The sequence below is a fragment of the Carlito syrichta genome, unplaced genomic scaffold, assembly GCF_000164805.1.
Source record: "Carlito syrichta isolate Samal-C Ts95f unplaced genomic scaffold, Tarsius_syrichta-2.0.1 Scaffold303213, whole genome shotgun sequence".
Lineage (NCBI taxonomy): Eukaryota > Metazoa > Chordata > Mammalia > Primates > Tarsiidae > Carlito > Carlito syrichta.
In genome coordinates, this window is record NW_007247309.1 from 18,968 (window position 1) to 44,157 (window position 25,190).

A 25,190-nucleotide genomic window follows, 5' to 3' on the forward strand; every position below is an offset into this window, starting at 1 on the left:
AAAAATTGATATCACATGAAAATAAAAATCTAAATAAGAGAATTAACCAAAGTTTATATGTAGATCATTTCAATGGTCCCAAATCATAGACAAAGAAAGACATTTTCCAAAATTTTTTTTCTTCTTTTGGAAAATTTCCAACACATGTAAGACTAGAAAGAATATGATAATGAGGTCCAAGGTACCCATCACTCAGGCCACAGTTGTCAACACATGGCCAATTTTGTTTTATTTTCCCATTTCCAGACTTGGCACTATTTAGAAACTAGTCCTCACTCATTGATCACCGTATTCTTTGTGAGATATGTATTACTGTGATACCAAACCCCAGCAAAGACTGTACAAAATAGAGGACATCTTATGAAAAAATAATAAAATATTAGCAATCAAAATCTAGTCTCAAAAGAACATTAACTCATGCAAGCAACTCAATAGCAAACAAAAAACACATCTGATTAAAAAATGGGCAAAAGATGTCAATAGACATTTCTCAAAAGAAGGCATACAAATGGTCATCAGTTTTATGAAAAAATGCTCAGCATCACTAATCATCAGGGAAATGCAAATAAAAAGCACAATGAGAGATTACTTCACACCTGTTAGAATGGCTTTTATGAAAAAGACGGAAAATAACATGCTGGTAAAGGTGCCGAGAAAAGGGAACACTCATACACTGTTGGTGGGAATGCAAATCAGTAAAACAACTTTGGAAAACAGTGTGGAGGTTCCCCGGCCGACTCCTGTGTGATCCAGCCATCCCACTGCTGGGTGTATATCCAAAAGGAAAGAAACCATATATCAGAGAGATATCCACACCCGCATGTTTATTGCTACACTATTCACAATAGCCAAGATATGGAATCAACGTGTGTCCATCAATGGATAAATGAATAAAGAAATTGTGACACACACACACACACACACACAAAATGGAATATTATTCAGCCACTAGGGAAAATGAAATCCTGTCATTTTAAGTAACTTGGACGGAACAGGAGGACATATGTTAAATGATATAAGCCAGGTACAAAAAGACAAAAGTGAATCCCGTGGAGTCAGAGAATAAAATGTGGGTTACTAGAGACTGGGAAGGGGAAGGAGAAGGGAGTTGAAGAGAGATTAGTTAGTAGGTACAAAATATAGGTAGAGAGAAGGAATAAGTTCTAGTGTTCAACAGCACGTTAGGCCAACTATGGTTGACAAAACTTTATGGTTTATTTCAAGATAGCTAGAAGAAAAGATGTTGATGTTTCCAACACAAAGAAATGATAAATGTTTGAGGTGATGAGTATCCTGATTAATTTGATCATTTTGTGTTGTTTACTTGTATCAAAAAAGTCATTTGCTTCACAAATATATACAACTATTATGTATCAATATAATTTTTTAAATGGAAAAATAAATCATGACTAAGGAATTTATTCTAGAAAATCAAGAATGGTCAAATATTATAATAGCTATTAATATTGCTTATTATTAGTTAGATAATCTTCTTTATAGATGTTGAAAGGTATTTAACAAATTCAGCATTCATAAAATAGCAATGGGTAGATACTTCCTTAACATGACACAATTTTTTTGTCTTAGCTTAAAGCACATATGCTTTATGGAGAAATGTTAGAAATGTTTCCAGTAAGGTGAGGAATAAGACAAGAATGTTCCCCAGTATAATTTTTAAAACTTTTTAATTAAAGTATAAATTATGTAAAGTTTATCATTATTATTTAACATTTTATTAGAGAACTAACCTGTATAATTAGACAATAAATGAAAATATTTACAGATGTTGTGACTGTATACCTAAAAAACCCAAGCAAACAAATTAAAAAACCATTACAAACAAAAATAAAACTGTATAAGAGAGATATAAAATAAACAAGCAGAAACAGAAAGTTTGTATATGTACAAACAACCAGTAGAAGATAGAAGGAAGAATTTCTTCTTTTGAACTCGATGGAGCAGTGGGGACTGGATTTACCCGTAATGCCAGTGGTTTCCAGCCATTGAACATAGGCAGTGCAGGACAGAGTTTTGGGAAAACAGAGGAAGTAAGCCCTGGGATTGCTGCAACTTAATGTCTAGAGAGAGTTTCAAGACTGCAGTGCAGGGAGGGAGCCCCAAATAGAGCCTGCAGTCTTCCTGAGTTGCCGAGACAAAGTTCAGAATTTGAGAAGTCCAAGGCAGTTAGAATTCACAGGGCTGAGGAGAGAGAGAAAATATTTCTGATATTTATTCAATCAGAGAGGGAGAAAGAGAGCTCCAAAGACCTGCAGAGTGTTTGCCTCCAGTGTTTATCTAAGAACTGGTCCATGTGAGAGAGAGGAGGAGAGAGGGAGAGAGAGAGAGAATGAACTACCTGAGACTGGGGAAAGAACTACCGGAAAGGAATAGGCAAAGAAATTCCTGGAGTTCACACAGCTGGAAATAGTTCATTTCCCCATCATCTAGAATGGAAAGATCTCCTGCCACATTGGCCATGACATCGAGTACTCAGAAAGTTATTGCCTCAGTAATGGACCCCAGATAGTCCTACCCTAAAGGCTCTTCTGGTCCACCCTAAGAGAACTTGAAAGAAGCAAACTGTTAACAAGTAATTTAACTATGTCTCAGAATGAAGTTCAAAAATATTTTTAAAAATACAAAAGAACTTAACACCCAGCAATAGAAAGTTCACAATGTTCCCCTCCCCTACCTTGTGGAGGTGAATCTTCTCTCTCTCTCTCTCTCATTTACTTTTAAATAAACTATATTTTGTAATCTAAAAAAAAAAAAAAGAAAGTTCACAACATCTGCATCCAGTCAACCATCACCAGTTATACAGAGAATCGAGTTAAGTATGACACAGATGATGAGAAAATGCCATCATAGAAAAATCCTTAGAAATAATAGAAATGATGGTAGACATGGACATTTCTGTGTATTGTCTATTATTTCTTAACATTTTTCCAACACTGAGTGGCTTACAACAACAAATATTTAGTATTTCACACAGTTTTAGAGGATCAGGAATCTGGAAACAGTTTAGCTGGGTGGTTCTGGCTCAAGGTCTCATGAAGTGACCATTAGTGGGGCAGCTGTCATCTGAAGGTTTGACTGGTGCAGGAGGATTCCAGACTCTCTGATGTGGCTGTTGTTAAGAAGCCTCCATGCATCACAAATGGGTCTCTCCAACTGATGGCTCCAGACATGGCAACTGCCTTCCCCTAGAGCAAGTACCTAAGAGGGAAGAAGAGAGACTAGGATGGAAGCCACATTGTTTTTTATAACCAAATCTCAGAAATGGCATGCCACATTCTACTAGTCACAGAGACCAACCCTGGTACAATATGGAAGGGGACTGCCTAAAGGTCTGAAGATCAGGGGGGTAGAGATCATTAAGGGCCATTTTGGAGACTAGCTACCATACTTCATTTGTTCAGGAAGGTAGAGGAGTGTACGAGCATTTTAAGGAGAGTAATAGAAGATATTAAAAAGACCGAAATTGAACTTTTACAAATGAGGAATGCATTGGCTAAAATGAAAAATATATACTGAATAAGATTAATTTGTACCTTGAAGCTCTGTTATTAAGTACATATATGTTTAAGATTGCTGTGTCCTCTAGATGAACTAACTAACCCCTTTATATTATAAAATGACCCTTTTTACCTTCAGCAGAATTCGTTGCTCTGAAAGGTATTTTGTCTGCTATTATTGTAGCCCCTCCAGATTTCTTTTGATTAGTGTTATCATAATATATCTTTTCCCATCATTTTAAACAAAAACTATTGTTGAAAAGAGAATCAGTGTAATTCATGGAGAATGAATCTAATCATTTCTCACCTTGAATACATTTTTTTTGTTTAATTCAGACCTGCCAGCTTTTTATAAATGCTGCAGTTGACTCCCCCGCGATTGATTACCACATATCTCTAGCCCAGAGTGCTTTGCAAATCTGTCTGACACATCCTGAGCTACAGAATGAAATTTGCTGTCAGCTTATTAAACAGACAAGACGAAGACAGCCGCAGAATCAACCAGGACCATTGCAGGTATATATTAATACACGCAATTTAAAGTGATGTTTTTCTCATCATAGAATGATACACATTCCACATAGACATTTGGGAAATACAGAAAGTGTGAAGGGAACAATGGTCATTAATGTTTTGATGCATATCGTTTTGGTCTTGCTCTGTCACCCAGGCTGGAGTGTAGTGGCACAGTCACAATGATCATGGCTCAGAGCAGCCTCCACCTCCTGGGCTCAGGCAATCCTTCCACCTCAGAATCCTGAGTAGCTGGGACTACAGGCATTCACCACAATGCTTGACTAATTTAAAAACAAACAAACTTTTTTTTTTTTTGTAGAGATGAAGTTTCGCTGTTTCCTAGACGGGTCTCGGACTTCTGGACTCAAGCAGTCCGCCCATCTTGACCTTCCAAAGTGCTGGGATTTCAGGCATGAGCCACCGTGCCCAGCCTGATTTAAAAATTTATTTTTGTAGAGACAGAATCTTGCTGTATTGCCCAGACTTGTTCCCAAACTCCTGTCCTCGAGAGATCTTCCCTCCTTGGCCTCCTAGAGTGCTCAGATTACAAATTAAGCTACCACACCCAGCCCCTTCTGATTTATTTATATGTTTATATATAAATGTATATATGTGTATGTGTGCACACTCAGTTTTTCATCTTACTGGAGTTACAGTATACATATTACCTTTTTAGGCTATAGAACATAACCATTTCCCCTATATCCTTTAACATTCTTCAAAACATTAATGTGTATACCACATCAATTATATACATTTAGGTTTTCACAATCATTTTTTTCTATAACAAATACCTCTGCAATAGACATCTTTGAGCCTAAATCTTGTGTGCAGTTCCAGTAAATTCCTTTGAATCCATTTCTAGAATATTCCTATTTCTTCAACAATATTCAGTGTAATTCTTGTAAATTCTTCCCAGGTAAAAGCCTGGTACAGTGGCTCATGCCTGTAATTCCAGCACTTTGGGAGGCAGAGGCAAGAGAATTGCCTGAGTCCAGGGGTTCGAGACCAACCTGGGCAACTTGATCAGACCTCATCTCTACAATAAATCAAAAAATTATCCAGGTATGGTGGCATGTGCCTGTAGTTCCAGCTACTTGGGAGGCTGAGGCAGAAGGTTCCCCTGAGTCCAGCAGGTTGAGGCTATGGTGCCTGTGAGTGTGCCACTGCAGTACAGCCTGGGCGGCAGAGTGAGACTCCAACTCAATTAATTAATTAATTAGTTATTCATTCCCAGGTAAAAAGTGATATTTCACTATTGATTTAGGGTACATTTCCTTAATTACTAGTAAGTCCAGCTGAATATATTATAGAGTGCTTTTTAGTCATTTATGTAGTCTTTAATGAGTGCCTGTTTTCATGTTTGTGTATTCACCGTGTTAACCACAGGATAGATCAGAAATTCCTTACCCTAGCGTAAAGGACTCTCAGGGTTGGAGCCAGGTGTTGTGATACTTGAAGCTCATACCATGCTCTTTAAGAAAAAGAGTAACAATATATTACTTTTGCACACTTTGAAAAACATAGGGCCATGTAGACACAGCTGACAGGGCCCTTCGCGCAGGGCCTTGGATGGGACCTGTGCCCAAGAGGGGTCCAGAAGTTTCGACTTCACACACATCAAGAGCACTTCACAACCTGGCCCACCGGCCTCCCCTTTCTCCACTTCCTGCCTCCAGCATGCAGTGAATGAATAGACGCTCCCATTTGTCAGGCACCCCTGCCTTTGCGATATCCCTCACCTTGCACCCGGCAGTACTCCTGTTGCCTGGATCCCCCCTCCTCCTTCCCTCAGGCAGACTTTATGGTCCAGCCCAAGCAACATATTCCCTGGAAATCCTTTCCTGTCTCCCCCAGAAGTTAGTCCTTCCATTGGGTTATACTTTTAAAACATAAATGGAATTACTATGTTTTATTGCCATTTCCTATTTGAGAATGTAACTGTCTCCTGCTAGACTGTAGGTTCCTCAAGGGCGGGGGCAGTGCCAGTTTCCCCCTCTTTTTAATACAACATTTAAAAAATGACTGAAGTTGGCCAGGCATGGTGGCTCATGCCGATAACCCTAGCATTTTGGGAGGCCAAGGAAAGAGGGTTGCCTGAATCCAGGGGTTTGAGACCAGACTGGGCAACTTGGTGAGACCTTGTCTCTACAATAAATAAATTTTTAAAATTATCTGGGTATGGTGGTGTATGCCTGTCATTCCTACTATTTGGAAGGCTGAGGCAGAAGGGTTACCTGAGCCCAGCAGTTTGAGGCTGCGGTGGCTGTGAGTGTGCCACTGCTGCAGCTTGCGTGACAGAGTGAACCTCTGACTCAAAAAAAAAAAAGAAAAAACAAGTTATACTTGCTTAATGAAAAAGGAAAATACAGAATAGAACAAAGGAAAAATAAAAATCACATGTAATCCTGTTATCTAAAGATAACCTCTGTTAGTATGTTGATACTTGTCCCTTATTTATATGTGTCCCTTATACATGTATGTATGTATAGGCAGGTTGGTTTTGGTTTGGGCATATGACTTTTTACTATTTTGCTGCTTGCCTTTCCAAAAACTTTTATTTATGTTTCAATAAATATAAGTAAATAAGTAAATATACAAAAGAACCTAATCTTTGAGCGCGATGTCAAAAAGGATCACCATAGCTACCTCAGTTGTAGACAGTCATTTACGCTACTAGATGGGTTGTGGATCTGACCCAATGTAGAATTTATGCTTTGTTTTGTTTTTGAGTTAGGGTCTTACTATATTGCCCAACCTGCCTGGAGTGCAGTGGCACCATCGTAGCTCATTGCAACCTCAACCTCCTGAGCTCAGGCAATCCTTCTTCCTCAGACTTCCAAGTAGCTGGAACTACAGGCACATACCATTATGCCCAGCTAATTTTTTTATTTTGTGTGGAGATGAGGTCTCACTGTGTTGCCCAGGCTAGTCTTGAACTCCTGGGCTCAACCATTTCTGCCACCTCAGCCTCCCAAAATGCTGGGATTACAGGCATGAACCACAGTGCCCAGCCCAGAGTATTTTGTTTGTTTGGTTGGTTGGTTTTTGTTGTTGTTGTTATTGTATTATAAATGCTCTAAACAGATCTTGGATATTTGGAAGAAGCAATGCATTTTGGGGTTAAAGGAGACGATCAACCCGTTGCTCTCCCAACCTCTGTAGGTCACGCTCATTCTGGCGTGCATCTCCGACTGGCAGGTGTCTAACCCATGGTGCTTCTCTTTGCCCAGGGCTGGCAGCTCTTGGCACTCTGCGTTGGGCTCTTCCTTCCCCATCATCCTTTCCTGTGGCTCCTCAGGCTTCACCTCAAGAGGAACGCAGATTCCAGGTGTGCAGAAAACCAGCCTGCTGAGCCGTTTATGCGGCCTCCGAAAGTCTACAGCAGACCCCAAGTATTTAATCGCTGCCAGGTGCATTTTCAGAAAGTTGTGTGAAAACAGTACTGATCAGGAAGGCTTTGGTTGTCATTTATGTGGCGCTGGGAGAGGATTTCCTTTGTTATGTTAAATCTCTCAAGGAAGATTACAGTTAAAGTTTGAAAAACTGACAAAGAATATTTTTAAGTGAAAAGTCTGTGCATTTCAAGTATGAATGACTTAGCATTGGTGGGTGGCATTCATTTAGTAAGAACAACTAATTTGTTTCCTCAGTTTTCTCTTCTACTGCTTTTCTCCACATTGAGCTCTTTTATGTGGAAATCTTCCTCCTTGTATAATTGTATGTATTTTAATTACTTCAGAATTCTTACTCCCTTAAAAAGACATTTACAATCCAACTTGCAGAAGGACTTTCTTATGCTGGGATCCAGGGTCATTTTGTCTGCGAAGCTGTTTCCGTTAGGTTGCTTACATAGACTCTGGGACTAACACAAACAAACAGTGAAACAAAAAACCTACTTGGACGCAGATAAATACTCAGCAGCTCATAATACATTTGGGGGCCTCTGTGATCTAAGTCATGTGATTTCAATTGCTGTCACTGAGGCGTCCCCAGACAGAGGGTCACGTTTTAGGGTCTGCCTACATGGCACTCGAATACAAATATGTTTAGAGGTGTCATCAATATGCCTTCATACATAGAACAAAGCTTACATGTAACAAACAAGAACAAGATTGGAATCTCTATCCAATTTTCACGTTTATTTGCTCTAGTGGTCTGTTTAATGCTTATCATTTTTTAACAAGTGCAGTGTTTTATAGGGTAAGGAAGGAGACTATATTTTTATTTTTGTTTGAAGACATGTTTAGCAGTCAAGCATTCACCTTCATGTTTTTCAAAAGAAATCTCTGCTGCATTATGTTTTATTTTACCCTATACAATTCTTCATGCAATGGGTTTTTTTAATTTATCAATATTAAATCACTATATATTGACTATATGACTGGTCACTTTAAATTCAGTTTGTGACTGTAAGATAATAAAGATGAAGAATGTTTGTGGGGACCTTTGAGTGAGTCAGTTACAAAAAATAAAGAAATTGGAATTTGAGAAAAGTTAACAGCAGTTTAATATTATCATTCAAAAAGAAGTTACTGTCAAAATAAGCAGAATACATTGTAATAATGTCCCAGGAAGGCCGTCTTAATGTTTGCATATATTAGGTTGTCAATTAAATTTATTTTTAGATTTTATCTTAAGTTTTGTGTTCCAGGACAGAATTTGGAAAATATGCCATTTACTGCCAGCGCTGTGTGGAAAGAACGCAACAGAACGGAGACCGAGAAGTGAGACCCTCAAGGATGGAAATTCTTTCGACCCTTCTGCGAAACCCATATCATCATTCTTTGCCCTTCAGTATACCAGTGCACTTCATGAATGGAATTTATCAGGTAGGTTAGCGTTTTTGCCCATGAAAACATGCGGTGCTGAGAATCCCATGGATAACCTCTGTAGAATGGGCAGGTGAGGCTGGCTGTGTACCCTCGTCAGCCCCTGGCAGTGATAAACATGCAAATATGTTAGATCTTCTGTCAACACAGCTGAGTTTTTATTTATTTATTTTTGAGTCAGAGTCTCACTCTGTCCCAGGCTGGAGTGCAGTGGCATGATCACGGCCACCACAGCCTCGATCTGCTGGACTCAGACAGTCCTTTTGCCTCAGCCTCCCAAGTAGCCGGAACCACAGGCACACACCACCATGCCCAGCTAATTTTTTATTTTTATCGTAGAGATGAAGTCTCGCGAGGTTGCTCAGGCAATCCTCTCGCCTCCGCCTCCCAAAAAACAGCTGAGTTTTGAAACAGTTTTGCTTGAAAGGATTCATATGAAGAACACATCTGTACTAAGTTAGAAAAAGGATGGGTTTCACTGCTGTTATAATTCTGTTGGAGAAAATAAAAAATGCTTTGGTTTGGGTTTTTCACCATCAGTGTACCTGCTAGGTGTGGAAATAATTACTAACATTGGGTGTGACAATTTTAGTGTCTTTTAAAATCTCAGAAATTGTCTGGGGAAACATCTCTGGGTCCCGGGTCCTCCCAATTTTCAGATCCAGATGCTCGCTTACTAACTGAAGCAAACATATTCCCAAGCTAGTCTTTGTAGCCATTACCCTTTTATCACAGAATTCAGATACTTAACTGTCTGTTAAAGACCTGTAATCCCGCGCCTTTGGGAGGCTGAGGTGAGTGGACTGCCTGAACCCACGGGTTCGAGACCCACCTGGGCAACTTGGCGAGACCTCATCTCTACAATAAATCAAAAAATTAGGTGGGAGCGGCCATGCACTCCAGTCTGGGCGACAGAGTGAGACTCCAACTCAAAAAAAAAAAAAAAAAAAGGAACAAACTTGGGCAACCCCTTCGGGTCCCCTCCCACTGTGAGAGTTTTTCTGTCCTCTCAATAAATTCTGCTTTCTTAAAGAAAAAAAAAGGAAAGAAAGAAAGAAAGAAACATAGCCGGGCTCAGTGGCTCAGCCTGTAATCCCGCGTCTTTGGGCGGCTGCGGTGAGTGGATTGCCTGAGCCCGCGGGTTCGAGACCCACCTGGGCAACTTGGCGAAACCTCATCTCTATAATAAATCAAAAAATCAGCCGGGCGTGGTAGCGCGCACCTGTATTCCAGCTACTTGGAAGGCTGAGGCGGAAGGATCGCCGGAGCCCAGCAGGTCGAGGCTGCGGTGGCCGGGAGCGGCCACTGCACTCCAGTCTGGGCAACAGAGTGAGACTCCAACTCAAAAAAAAAGAAAGAAAGAAACATTAAATACATAAAATTGTTCATTTATTTAAGTGCAATTTTTGTTTATTTCCTTTCATTTACCTAAGAATTGCATATTGTTCTATAGTTCTTGGTTTGCTTCTAATGAGTAAGTGTCATATCTTTGCAAGATGTTTATAGCTTTCAAATGATCATTCTATTTTGGATTCATGTCTGTTGGCTGAAGCTGAGGTTTCTGAGTTCTTACAGCAAGCTGACTACTGAGTTAACTGTGTTCATTTTCTCCAGTAGAGTTTTGGGGAAAATGTTAGAGCACCTAGAGAAATATATGTTATTATTAATCTTGCATCAACTATGCCCCATTTCACCCTTGAAGTCTCAGTCTGAAATTACGTATTTCTTATTAAGAGGACTACTTTGTTATTTCTGTCTAGGTAGTTGGGTTTGATGCATCCACCACAGTGGAAGAATTTTTGAATACTTTGAACCAGGACACTGGAATGAGGAAGCCAGCACAGTCTGGATTTGCACTGTTCACTGACGATCCCTCTGGCAGAGATTTAGAGCATTGTCTTCAAGGAAATATCAAGGTGAAAGCAGCCAAACCCAGCAAACATCAAAGAAGCTACTCTTTAGTCTTTGTGTGAAGTTTAGTTCAGAAGTTTTCAAAAACTTTAAGCTGTCTAAACGCCACAAGTTTAAAAAAAAAATCACAAAACTTTGTTAAAGCCATAGCATTCTCAATATACAATGTCTACACACATGTATTCCATGTTAAAGAGAGGAAAAAATAAATCATGGTAATAATTATACCTTTAAAATAAACAAATATTAGTTTGATAAGGGTAGAGGTATAGAAGTGCTAATAAAATGGCTTTCCTTTTTTTTTTTTTTTTTCCACTTAATCAGCAATATTTCCTGAGCTAAAAGGCTGGCTGGACTACTCCTATGGGAAATACAAAAGGACCAGAAATAGTCCCTACCAGCGGTGAACTTCAGATTTACATAGGGAAGAACAACCTTACACACTGATAAACTTAAAATAGGGTTGAAAATGATAAGTGTGGTGAGAGTGCTGTGAACTTTTCACAGAGGAAGGGATTAAGTACAGCATCGGGAATTAGGGAAGGCTGAACTGAACTTGGAAAAATGTGTACAAAAGGCACTTGTGGAAACAAAGAAAGGGGCATTTAAAAAAAATCTTTTCCAGATCATAGTTCAATAAGTTTCATGAAGTTTCCATTTAATGATGGCAACCATTAGAAATATAGATTTATAGAACCACCAGGGACCTTAGAGAAACAATTTACTTATTTTGTAAATGAGGAAACAGGCCTAGAGAGGAAAATTATTTACCCAAAACCAAATAACTAGAACTGGGTGTAGACCCTTTCCTTATACTATAGTTCAGATGTCTCTGATATGACTTCAGTTATTCCCATCTTTATAAACTCCGAAAGTGGAAAAGTGGCTTCTTCAATGACCTAATCAGGAAAAAATTTCAGGAATCTTCTTGTTTCCAATTTCATGCATTCCTTCATTAAGATTCCTTTTTGACTAAAAATGCATGCATGGCCACAGTCCAAAGTTAATGTGTGTCCAGAAGGATAAGTGGACCAAAGAGCAATTTATAATGAAATCTCAACTCAGCTGCACAGAATCTGAAAACACAAAGCTCCAGTACATTTGGTGTGATCCTATTCATTGCAGTGTTCCATCTACAGACACACTGGTCTTCCAAAAATGATTTGGAAAGTCCTGTAAATCTCAGTTTTCCACTTCCCTTCTAGATTTGTGACATTATTTCTAAGTGGGAACAGGCTTCCAAAGAACAGCAGCCTGGAAAATGTGAAGGTACAAGAACTGTTCGCCTAACTTACAAAAACAGGTGTGTAATACTATACCCAGATTCCAGAATGTGAGTATACAGTATGTTCAAATCACGCACTTACAATTTCATTTCCTATTGACTAGCCTTGAAAGTTATAATAATTATTTTTATGTTTGTTTTTATATCAATGATAACTTTTTCTACAGGAAAACACTGTCACATAAAATTTTGTTTCCAGTTCTAGTCTCTTAATATCATGAGTAATTATATTTTATAAAAATATGCATTTGGACAAAGATTAGAAAAGCAAAAAAAATAGCTGTTCTCTTAGGGTAGTTGATACAAGGATGAATTTTTCACTTTCAAAATTTCTTTTGATGGTATTATTACTTTTGTAAAGACTGAAAACTTAAATATCCTATTATATCTATTATAGATCTGTAGTCAGAAGAAATATTTACGTTTGCCTAAATCTCTTGGAAGTAATATATTCATATCTATTCCTTCTGTTCTCTCTCTCTCTCCCTCAGTATTTATTGAGTTTCAACTGTAAGCCAGTTACTTAGACATCATGGGTAGAATGTTAATAAAAACAAACACAGACTTAGTCCCTGGTCTTTTGGAAGTTACAGGTTAGTGAGGAAGATCGTTGTTAATAATATACTCCGTCTAATGAGCTTATAATGACAAAGTTCTCTGAAGGAAAAGAGTGTTGGGAGAACATGTAATGAGGAGCCTGACCCAGACTGGAGGCTTTTTTTTTTTTTTTTTTTTTTGAGTCAGGTCTCACTGTCACCCAGGCTGGAGTGCAGTGGCACCATCGCAATTTACCGCAGCCTCAACCTCCTGGACTCAGGGGATCCTTCCGCCTCCACCTCTTGAGTAGCTGGGACCATGCCATCATGCCCAGCTAATTTTCTTATGTTTTGTAGCAATGGAGTCTTGCTATGTGCCCAGGCTAGTCTCCAACTTCTGGGCTGAAGCAGTCCTCCCTCCCCGACTTCCCAAAGTGCTGGGATTACAGGTGTGAGCCACCGCACCCGGCCAAGAGATGCTTCTTTGAGGAAATGATGCTTATGCCAAGTTTCGAGGGAGATGGGAATGGGAACATCAAAATGAGTAGAAAAAGATGTTCAAGGCCCCTGCAGAGCGAGGCAGCTCAGCTGGTTACAGGAATCGAGAAAGTGCCACAGAACTGGAGCATGTACCTTCTCAACAGATAAAACTTTTTTTAATACTGAAATGTTTATTATATTAGACATTCATGCAAAACAATTGTTATGGAAGTTTAAGTTTCAAAATTTAATAATAATAATAATACCAACAACAGCATATAATAATAAAAATAATACCAACAACGGTATATAACACTTGTGTAGTCTGTCACAATATTTTTATATTGGGGGGTACACATGTATGTTTGCTACATGGACATATTGTGAGGTGGTAGGGATTGGGTCTCAGGTGGCCCATTCCCCAGATAATGAACATTGTGCCCCATAGGTGGTTTCTGATTCCTAGCCCCCACCCCTCTACCCTCTTATTGGTGTCTCCAGTGTCTATCATTTCCATCTTTTTGACTGTTTAGTGCCCACGAATGAGTGAGAACATGTGGTGTTTGGTTTCCTGTTTCTGAGTCAGTTCACTTAGGATGAAGATCTCCTGCTCCATTCATGTTGCTGCAAAGGACATGATTTCATTCTTTTTTATGTATCCACCAATTAGTTGATGGGCATTTAGGTTGATTCCACATCTTTACAATTGTGAATTGTGCTGCAGTGAACATGCGAGTGCAGGTGTCTTTTTTATATAGCGACCTCTGTTCCTTAGAGTGGATACCTTGTGGTGGGATTGCTGGATCAAATGGTAGATCTACTCTTAGTCCTTTGAGCAATCTCCATACTGCTTTCAATAGAGGTTGTAGTAATTTACTCTCACCAACAGTATACAAGTGTTCCTTTTTCTCCACATCCATCCATTTTATAAAAAATTTTTAATGGCCATCCTAACTGGTGTAAGGTGGTATCTCATTGCGGTTTTAATTTGTATTTCCCTGATCATGAGTGATAATGAGCATTTTTTCATAGTTTGTTGGCCATTTGTATATCTTTTTTTCAAATTTTTTTATTTTTTAATTTTTTAAACAATATCATGTCTATTTTATTTTTAATTTGGATCACTAAGAGGATACCAAATATAAGCTGTTAAAAGGCGATAATCTATCCAGAACTAAGCTCAGTCCATATCTTACCTTCATAGAAATTTTAGTTGAATACACAGTATACATCTGTATTTAGGTTCAACTTTTTTTGTTGGTGTATCTTCTTTTGAGATATCTGTTTGTGATTGTTTACCTACTATAAAATTTTTTTATTTTAAATATGGGGGGCACAATTCAGGGTTAGGTATACAAATGCTCATTATGCAGGTACCCTTGTTGATGAGGTGTGCCTCCCCCTCCTCTGGCAGTTTCCCATTACTGCCAATTCCTTTCTTATAATATTATGATAATTGTTCAAGGTCCACTTATGAGTGAGAACATGTAGTACTCAGTTCTTTGTTTCTGTGATAGATCACTCAGTATTATAGATGCTTGCCTAACTTTTAATAATGGAGTTATTGTTTTTGCTTTGGCTATTTTGGCTTTTTTTGGTTCCATATGAATTTTAAAATTGTTTTTTCTAATTCTGTGAAAAACAATGTTGGTAGTTTGATAGAGATTGCATTGAATCTGTAGGTTACTTTGGGTAGAATGGTCATTTTAATAACATTAATTCTTCCAATCCATGAGCATAGGATATTTCTCCACTTGTTTGTATCCTCTGCAATTTCTTTTTTTTTTTTTTTAATATTTTTTATTATGGTTTTGTGGGGTACAGTTAAGGGTTAGGTATACAATTATGTTTCATTCAGGCACCCTGTTGATAAGAGGTGTTTCCCCGTCCCCAGACAGATATTTGCTACTGTTAATCCCATCTCTCACCCCTCCCATTCCTCTGCAATTTCTTTCATCAGAGTTCTGTTAATTCCCCTCGTAGAGCTCTTTCACCTCCTTGGTTAAATATATTCCTAGGTATTTTAGTTTTTTGGCCACTGTTGTAAATGGAATTGAGTTTTTTATTTGAGTCTCAATTTGGTCGCTGTTGGTGTATAGCAGTGCTACTGACTTGTGTGTGTTGATTTTGTATCCTGAAATGTTACCTAATTCATTTATCAAGTCCAGGAGTCTTTTGGAATAGTCTTTTAGTGTTCTTTAGATATAATCTTATGCCTAGAGTTTGATTTCTCCTTTCCAATTGGGATACCCTTTATTTCTTCTTCTTTCCTGATTGCTCTGGCTAAGACTTCCAGTACTATGTTGAATAGTAGTGGTGAAAGTGGGCATCTTTGCCTTATTCCAGTTCTCAGGGGGTAATGTGGTCAGTAGCTATCTGTTAGTTCCATTTCCTCTAGAGTCCTGTTTAACTCCAATGTTTCCTTATTGACTTTCTGCCTTGATAATCTGTCTATTGCTGTCATTGAAATGTTGGCGTTTCTCACTATTATTGTATTGCTAATTATCTCTTTTCTTAGGTCTAGTAGAATTTGTTTTAAAAAGCTGGGGCTCTGGTGTTAGGCACATATATATTTAAAATTGTTATGTCTTCTTGTTGGGTTGATCCCTTTATCATTATTTAATAGCCATCTTTGTGTGTGTTTTTAGGATTTTTTTTTTTTTTTTTTTGCTGTTGTTAAAGTTTGTTTTATCTGATGTGAAAATGGCTATTCCTGCTAGTTTGGTGTTTCCATGTGCATGGAATATTTCTCCCCACCCCTTTACCTTGAATCTGTAGAAGTCTTTGTGAGTTAAATGGATCTCTTGAAGGCAGCGGGTATTTGAGTTGTGTTTTTTAAATCCATTCTGCCAGTCTCTGTCTTTTTAGTGGAGCATTGAGACCATTTACGTTCCAAGTTAATAATGATATGTATGGTATTATTCTATTCATCATACTGGTTGTTACTTGGTTGCTTTATTTATTTATTTTCTCTATTGTGCTGGTGTTCCATAAAGTCTGTGAATTTTATGATTTCCAGTGTTTTTCTTTCTTTTCTTTTTTTTTTAGCTTTCCTTTTCAGTTCATTTATTAGAATTTTAGATGATCTCTTCAGAATACCTTTAAATTAATTTCAGTGTTTTTCTACTGCTGTGTTTTGATCTTTTGTGTCAGTATTTATAACTCTTTTCTGTATTTCTTATAGAGCTGGTCTAGTGGTGACAAAGTCCATCAGCATTTGCTTGTCTGGCAGGACTTCATGTCTTCTTCATTTATGAAAATTAGTTTTGCAGGCTACAAAATATTTGGCTGACCATTACTCTCTCTGAGGAGATTGAAGATGGGGCCCCAATCCCTTCTGGCTTGTAGGATTTCTTCTGAGAAGGCTGCTGTTAGTCTGCTAGATCTGCCTTTGTAAATTATTTGATGCTTTTTTATCACTTCTCTTAAAATTCTTTCCTTTACATTAACTTTGCATAGTTGGATGATTATGTGCATTGGGGATAACCTTTTGGCAATGAATCTTTTGGGAGTTCTTTGGGCATCTTGTATCTGATCATTTAGATCTCTGGCAAGGCAAAGGAAGTTTTCCTCTGTTATTCCTCATATTGGTTTTCCAAACCTGTTGCTTTCTCTTCTTCCTCAGGAGCACTTATGATTCTTAGGTTTGGATGTTTTACTTAATCCCTCATTTCTTGGAGACTTTGTTCCAAGTTCTTTGTTCTCTTCAAGTTCTGAGAGCCTTTCTTTTGCTTCTTCTAGTCTACTGTTAAAACCTTTCACTGCATTATTTACTTCCCTAAATGCTTCTTTCATTTCCAGAATTTCAGCTTTTTTTTTTTTTTTAAGGTATCTATCTCTTTGGAGAATTTTTCATTCGTGTCCTGAATAGTTTTGTGTTTTTTTTTTTTAATTCTTTATGTTGACTTTCAATTTTCTCCTGAAGTTTATTGAACAATTTTAAAATCAACCTGGAATTTCAAAAATTTCATTTTGGCAAGGTTTTGTTGCTGAAGAGTTGGTGTGGTCTTTTGGCGGTCTTAAAGAACTCTGTTTTTTCATATTGCCAGAATTATATTTTTCTGGTTTCTTCACATTTGGGCAGAAGATTTCTTCCTATTTGCAGTTGGCAGGGGGCTGACGTAGGCATTGCAGGGCTCCCTTAGTTATATATAGCCTTAGTGTGGTAAGTTTCTTAGTTGTCAGATGTGACAGCCCTGTGTTGTGTACGTGCACTGTCTCATGGCATCCTGAGTGGCCAGAGTAGCTTGGAAAGTGTTATTAGCTGGCATTTGGGATCAGGCTTACCTCAAAGCTGAGGTATTGTATCTGATTTGGTGGACTGTACTGTTGACCTCAGGCCAGGAGGTGGTGCTTGTAGAAGAAAGTCATCTGTGATGGTGGTTGTAGGGTTTCTCTTTGGTGAGTGTTGCTCAAAGAAGTGCCCCCTCAGCCTAAGCCAAGGGCAGGGTTCTGGGTATTTCCCAAGTTCTGTATCTATTTCAAGCCTTCTGGGGTATTGCAGGGCAAAGGACTTGAAACACCCCACAAGTGTGTACTCTTGGCTGTCCCAACAGGGAACAGGAGGGAGAACCAGGCCACTGGGGTAATGCTCTTGTGCAGAGCAGGCCCAGATGAGTTCACAAGGGAGTGAGAACTTGCTATGGCAACTGCTCCCCCCCTTGTCCCCCACCTTGGCCTCAAGCAATCTGGGATCTGAATGTCAAAGTGCAGTTGGCCTCAGGGCCTCAGGTGTTCTCAGGAAAGCCACCCAGCCTGGAACTGCTTCCAGCCTTGGAGTTTGCCTTTGGCGCCTTTCTACCCTAAGCCCAGATCAGCAGCTCCACCTGCAAGAGTTGAATTTCTGTGAAATGGTGGCTGGGACTGCTTTTTTTCCTGCACTACTCCTTGGCAGAGCATGGCAGTGAGTCAGGCAGTTTCCTGTGAGGGACTGGAGTACCATGAGGCTCAGGGGGTCCTGCATGTTTGCAGCAGGAGCACAGAACTCCTAAATTCCCCTCACTCATTTTCCACTGTCGTAGATTATGGTGGTGCAGGCATGAGTCTGGCCAGTTCCAGCCCAGGTCGGTGGGGTTTTTTATTCTTCTTTGCTCTGAGTGATTATTATCACTCCTTTGGAGACTTGTGGGGCTTGCTGCTGGATCCGTTTCTCTCTGGATGCTGAAGAAACTCTATCTTGGTTTACTTTGTAGGAGAAACTTACTTTAGTTGCCTCATGTCAGCCATCTTGGTCCCATCTCCAACAGATAAAATTTTTGTGTACTTTGGCCTATGATCAGAAACCAGATTTTCTTTCTTTTTAATATTTTCATTTCTTTCATGTATTAGCAGAAGGTGGCACTTAATAAACGCTGTTAACTGACCAGTTCACATGAACTATACTAAAGTTAAGGTATTTGCTGGTTTTATTTGAATGTGTATACACTATAAATTAAGGAATCTATAAAATGTCAGGCCAAGAACCTGCTGGGATTTTTGGAGTAGTATTGAATTCTTTCAGAGGCCTCTTTTTGGAAGACATTCGGACTTGAAATTGGAACGTAAGAAATGAAGACACTATATATCTTAAAGTATGTAATAATAACCTTTGATCCATTTCAATGTCTAATAATCTATTCCACAGAAATACCCAGATAAGTGGGCAGAGTATTCCCATATGTCCCAGTATCTTATTTGTCATAATTTTTTTTTGATTGGGGGGTGTCACCCTGTTGCTCAGGCTGGAATGCAGTGGTGTGATCATGGCTCACCATAGCCTTGACCTCCTGGGCACAGGCCATTCTTCTGCCTTAACCTCCCAGTAGTTGGAAATACAGATGTGTGCCATAACACCCAGTTAATTTTTTGATTTTATGTAAAGACAAGGTCTCGCTGTGTTGTCCAGGCTGGTCTTGAACTCTGGGCTCAAGTGATACTCCAGTCTCTGCCTCCCAAAGTGTTAGGATAACAGGCATGAGCCACCGTGCCAAGCCTATCATAGTTTTTATAACAGTGAAAAATTAGGGGCAGAAACTTACATGTTTATTAATTGGGGGACTATTAAATATGGTGCATTCATATTTTGGACTCCTCAGCTCATACAGTTAGCCACTTAAGGGTTACCCACTGTTTGAACAGTCTCTGTCTATCTGAATAAATGGTGATTGCGAACCGTTGCAGTTTCTTTATGAGTTTATGAGCTATGATGATTTGCCAGAGTTCTAAGTAAGAAAGTGATTATTGACCAAGTGCAGTGGTTCATGCCTTCTGTCCCAGCACTTTGGGAGGCTGAGGCAGGAAGATCACTTGAGTACAGAAACTCGAGACCAGCCTGAGCAACATAGTGAGATCTCATCTCTACAAAAAATCAAAACATGGCCATGCTCGGTGGCTCAGCCTGTAATCCCAGCACTTTGGGAGGCCGAGGCAAGTGGATTGCCTGAGCCCGCGGGTTTGAGACTAGCCCGGGCAACTTGGCAAGACCTTGTCTCTACAATAAATCAAAAAAGTTAGCCGGATGTGGTAGCGCATGCCTGTAGTTTCCTCTACTTGGAAGGCTGAGGCGGAAGGATCCTCTAAGCCCAGAAGGTCGAGGATGCGGAAAGCCGTGATTGTGCCACTGCACTCCAGCCTGGGCAACAGAGTGAGATTCTAATTCAAAAAAAGAAAAAGAAAGTGGCTATTAAGTTTTGGTATCCAAGGATGTAAGATTAGACTTTCCTAGAGATAAGCAGCATTATATAGATGTTGGAAATCTAATATGCTTACTCCTGGAGGAACCTGTTTCCGTTGACGGCAGCCTTCATCTATGGCTCTTTGGTGACTGGCAAGGACAGCAGGCTGGAAGACTTGGACCTTCTAGATGATTAATTTAGTTCTGTTTAGTGCTGGAGCAGTAGTTCTCAAAGTATGGGTCTTGTACTAGCAGCCTCAGGACCCTGGGGAGCTTGTAAGAAGTGCAAATCATGAGGCCCCCCTACAAACTTAACCAAGTAAGAATCTCTGAAGGGGAAAGCCCAGGAGTTCATGCTTGTTCTCACAACTCTCCAGATAATTTTTACATATGCTAAGTATTTAGAAGCACTAACCTAATCACCTCCTGGCCTCACCCTTTGTGGAAGGAGCTAGCTCCTGGACCTGGCCTGCCATAGATCTTTATGTAGAAGAGGGTCGGGCATTCTCACTTGCTTTTGTTGGAAACAAATGGAATCACTTCCATGTTTAAGACGATTCTTAGTCATCCAGACCTTATGGTTGCTTAATACATACTAACTCTGATTATGATGGCTAGGATTGGAACAGAGATGAAATTTGGGTGAAATGGACAAAGTTGATCTGAAAGACACAAATAATAATAATGCCCCGAATCTAGCAAACACCACTACAAAGGACAGAGAGTTGTGAATGACACGTGATTGCCTTTTTAAAAAAAAAAAAAAAAAAAAAAAGCCTCACGACAGTTATCGTTGACATCAGAATAAAAAGCAACTCAACTGAAAGGTTTAATTTTTAACAGAAATCTGAAATGGTTGGGTGGCCACAGCTATGAGAGTAAGTACCGTGTTTCCAAACATAGCCATGCTTTACATATGTGTATAAATAGCTTAGACAATGAGCCCTAATTTCCAGTGACCCAGTTGGGAGGGAACCTGACTGTGACCTGTCACGCAGCCAAGGACTTGATTCTTCATCTGCCAAGCAGCACTATAATAAACAAAACTAAAATACCAATTCCCTTTATCATGGAACTTTTTATTTATACTTAGCAAGTTAAGGAATTTTAATTATTTAGATTCAGGAGTTAAAGATTTAATTAATAGATTTTGAACTTATTCTCACAGACAATGATTTGGCAACTAATACTTAAATTTTATTTATATTTAAGCTTCTTACTTAACTTGATTTCTTACTGTGTTTTTGAAATTGTAAAAGTCAGGGCATGTTTTTAACAAAACAAACTGGCAAGGGTTCTTCTCTGAAAGGAACAACTCTTCCTTCCCCCTCCTTGAAAATAAACCATTATTTTCAATAGTGCTTTGTAGCTATTATTTTCTGGAAGATAATTTAACATTCCTGTCTCTGCCCCTGTTAACTGACCGTAAGAGCGCCTGTGTCCATTGGTATCTAAGTCGAGAAGGATCTTGGCAGGTCATGGAGTTTATCCCATTTCTTCTAGCCATGCTGACACTAAAGAAAATTCCAGAATGAAGAGACTCTGATGTGACTCTAAAGACAACATTTACTGAACGTTTCCCACATCCAGGCCCTATGCTGAGCTGTTCATATGCATCATCCCAAATAATCCTAACAACAACCCTGTGGGCTACTGTTAGCATCTCCATCTTGCAGATGAGGAAACCAGAGCTTTAGAGTTAAGGCATAGATCTTTATGTAGAAGAGGGTCGGGCATTCTCACTTGGTTTTGTTGGAACCAAATGGAACCAAAGTGGACTCTTCAGGCTTTTGGGGGGCAAATATTCCTGTATTTAGCAATTCTCACATACCACTTATTTATCCATTCATGCAATCTACCCGTGCCAGGCCTTGCTTGAAGCTCTGGGAATTCAGAGGTGAACAGAATTTCCCTACCCTTAAGAATCTCAAGTTTATAGGGAGAGGCAGACATGAAGTCTTAGCAGTGTGGTCAGTGCTGAACAGGAACAGACAACCTGGGCGCTGGAGACAGACCGCCTGGGTTAGAACCCTGTCTCTGTCATTCATTGTGTGACCTCGAGTGAGTTACTTAATATCTCTGTGCCTCAGGGACCCTGTATGTAAAATGGCACCTACCTGGGATGTCTGAAGAATGAAATGTTGGCAAATGTGATACACTCAGAGCTTGCCACGTAGTAGATGCTTCATAGTTATTTGCTGTTACCGTAAATATAACATGTACAAGGAAGACCCAAAAAAACCCAGAAATTAATTATTAAAAAGGCATGTTTATTCTTACATGTTTAAACTTCAGTCACCTTCAAAGTCCCCTCTGTTTGATGCAATACACCTATTGAGATGGTTTTTCCACTGCTCAAAACGGTTTTTGAACTGTTTGGATATCTTTTATTGCTTCTGCCATTTTTTGTTTCACCTCTTCTACATCAACAAAATGTTTCCCTTGGAGGACTTTTTTTCACTGAGGAAACAAAAAAAAGTCACTCAGGGCAAGATCAGGTGAATAGTGAGAGTAGGGCACAGGAGTCATGCTGGTTGTGGCCAAAAACTGCTGAACACTTAGCACGTTGTCGGCAGGTACATTTTCATGGTGGAAGAGCCCTGTTTGCCACAACTTGGGACAAGTTTTCACAAATTGTGATGCAGCCTTCTCTAAAACCTCCAGATAAAAGCTTTGTTTGGCTGTTCGATCTAGAGGAACAAATTATGAGTGTACTACAAGGGACCAGCCCTCCAGAAAGATAATTCTGGTTTTTTTTTGTGGGGTCTCCCTCATGTATATACGAGAGGTTGTAGAGACATAAAGGAAGGCTTTGCAGAGTGGTAACTTCCAAGCAAATGACCAGAGGTTGTGGCCATTGAGGCGGAAAGGCACCAGGGAAGGGGTGAGCATGGGGGATCCCAACTGCAATTTTGTTAGAGTGTACTCAGTAGACCATGGTGGACAGAGGAGGAAAGGGAGGACAGATGGAGACAAATTACAGGCTGTGCCTTCCGTATGTTTACAAGAGGATGAGAAGGGTGGCAGTGGGAAATAAATGCCTCCAAGAGTGAAGATGCAGCTAGTTGAGGACCAGCAAGAGGACCACCCAGCAGCGCTGAATTTGGAGGCAACGTTTATGTCGTGGTACTGGGCTCACAGTGGGGAGATTTCCATCCTACAGTATTCCGCTTCCTGAGTGTCCAGGGAGGAGGTGGACATTTTAGAATACCCCTGCAGTCTAATCTGAGTCCTGCCTTCTGTGGTAGAATGCCACCTGTCTGCTACAGGCCTCTAGGATTCGGGAGCAGCTGGAAGCTGGCCATAGGGGAGGCTTAGGTCACAGCCCTCTGGCGCCCTTCCTATTCCATGGATGTGCCTCTATGACCTCTTGGTCATTTTTGTGACTCTTTAGTTCCTCTCCAAATTCTCCCCAAATCCCTGGAGAGCTGTTGGAGCCCAAATGGTTTCATTCGGGATTTGAGCCACGGGGTCCTATATGTTGTATTCCTGTACTGGGTATGTGTCCAGGGTTGATGTTCTCTTTTTTTGCTACGATGCTCCATTTTCCCTTCCCAGGTTCAATCTTGTATCCAGAAATGGCAGGAAATGTACTGTAGCTCCTCCTGCATGGAGCTGTTGGGTTCTATTTCTCCCCCAAGCTGTATTACCAATTCAAACTCATATGAAGACCCTTCCAATGCTAAACCCTAGCGGATTACAGTAATGAATAAGACATTCCTAACTTCAGGTGGGAGAAACAGGCCCCATGAAGAGATGTAAGCTTGCCAAAGGGGAGGGGTGTTCCCTTCCATTTTACTCTCTGTTTCATATCACTTTGCTGATGTCCTTTAGAATCTGTCTTTGTTGCCCTGCCCTATTCTGACAGTGCAATAATCCCACATCATTTGTCCTCATGTAGTCATGAGCAAAAATGGAGCTTAGGATTTATTTTTTCAGGTAACCACTCTGATTCATAAGCCAGAATGAGCAAGAAGCATGGTCAGAATCCTGGGGTGGGAGGAGCTTTGCAAAATACCCCCAGCATGCTTCCCCAGAGATTCGGACCTGCGCCCCCCTCCTTCCCTGACAGGGGTGTGTCCTCTCCCTCAAGTGCGTAGGGAGAAAAGGGCTGGAAACCCACAGTTAATGCCAACTGGGCACACGCCTGACAACTACTGCATCTAAGTCTCTTTTCCAGTCCCTATGTTGTCATGGCAGTATTTAGGGGTGTCACACTGTTACCTGCCCATCCCATTGTCACAGCGTCTAGAGTATTTACAACACCTGTGCCTGATCTGCAGCCTGATGTTAGAGCCTCCCGAGTATCACTTATAAACAAATGACACAGTGAATAGATAAAGAGGATCACCGATTTGATGAAAACCTCTTAGGCAAACAAGAGCCATGTTGTATTTCAACAAGAATGACAACATGCAAACTATTTTTGAACTCCCAAAGCTACTTATCAGAATATGACCAAAAAGTTAAAACACATTGAAATATACAAACATTATCTCTTTGGTTCCCAGAGAAAACCATACACTCTGTGTTCCTTGCATTTAATGTTGGTTTGGGCTTAATTTGGGGTTGAACCTTCATTTCTTTTTCCCTCCTGTGTCCAAGGTACTCAGGAAGGACCATTTGTGTTTTGAATATTGGGTTTATACAGGTCATTGAAATAAAGGGTTATCTTATGCATTCCTTGCAAGAGAGGGCATAATTAATCTTGCTTGGTTCCTTAAGTCCTTCTTCAGCGACATTTAAGGATTTGGGGCCGGGCGTGGTGGCTCATGCCTGCAATCTCAGCTCTCTGGCAGGCTGAGGCGGGAGGATTGCTTGAGTCCAGAAGTTCAAAACCAGTCTAGGCAACATAGTGAGACCTCGTCTCTACAAAAAAAAAATTTAAAAATTAGCCAAGTGTGGTGACACATGCCTGTAGTCCCAGAAGGCTGAGCAGAAGGATTGCATGAGGAGGTTAAGGCTGTGGCGAGCCGTGATGGTGCCACTGCCACTGCATTGCAGCCTGGGTGACAGACTGAAACCCCTACTCAAAAAAAAAAAAAAAAAGGATTTGGTACTGTAGAGCACAAAAAACAGCATACAAGAGGCAGGGCACAGTGGCTCACGCCTGTAATCCCAGCACTTTGAGAAGCGGAGGCGAGAGAATTGTCAGAGGTTCAGGACCAGCCTGGGTAACTTGGTGAGACCTCATCTCTACAATAAATAAAAAAAAATTAGCCGGGCGTGGTGGTGCATGCTTGTAGTTCCAGCTACTTGGAAGTCTGAGATAGAAGGATCACCTGAGCCCAGCAGGTTGAGTCTGGTAGCCGTGAGCGTGCCACTGCACTCCAGCCTGGGCAACAGAGTGAGACTCTGACTCAAAAAAAAAAAGAAAAAATAGCATACAAGAGTTCCTCAACTTCACAGAAGTTTTTCCTTATTTTGCTGAAAATGTTACACAGCAGAAACAGAGATCATTGG

The 25,190-nt window shown here is 40.0% G+C and overlaps 1 protein-coding gene across 1 annotated transcript in view; it reads left to right on the forward strand.

Moving 5' to 3' along the window:
* Positions 1 to 25,190, forward strand: part of PLEKHH2 (pleckstrin homology, MyTH4 and FERM domain containing H2) — a gene marked incomplete at its 5' end in the record, with an annotated part of 53,347 nt that overhangs the window by 13,824 nt on the left and 14,333 nt on the right. The window contains 5 exons of the mRNA XM_008058111.2: positions 3,852 to 4,031; positions 7,265 to 7,362; positions 8,686 to 8,863; positions 10,624 to 10,779; positions 11,980 to 12,077. Coding sequence (XP_008056302.1) covers positions 3,852 to 4,031; positions 7,265 to 7,362; positions 8,686 to 8,863; positions 10,624 to 10,779; positions 11,980 to 12,077 — 710 coding nt within the window. The remainder of the gene's footprint in view (positions 1 to 3,851; positions 4,032 to 7,264; positions 7,363 to 8,685; positions 8,864 to 10,623; positions 10,780 to 11,979; positions 12,078 to 25,190) is intronic.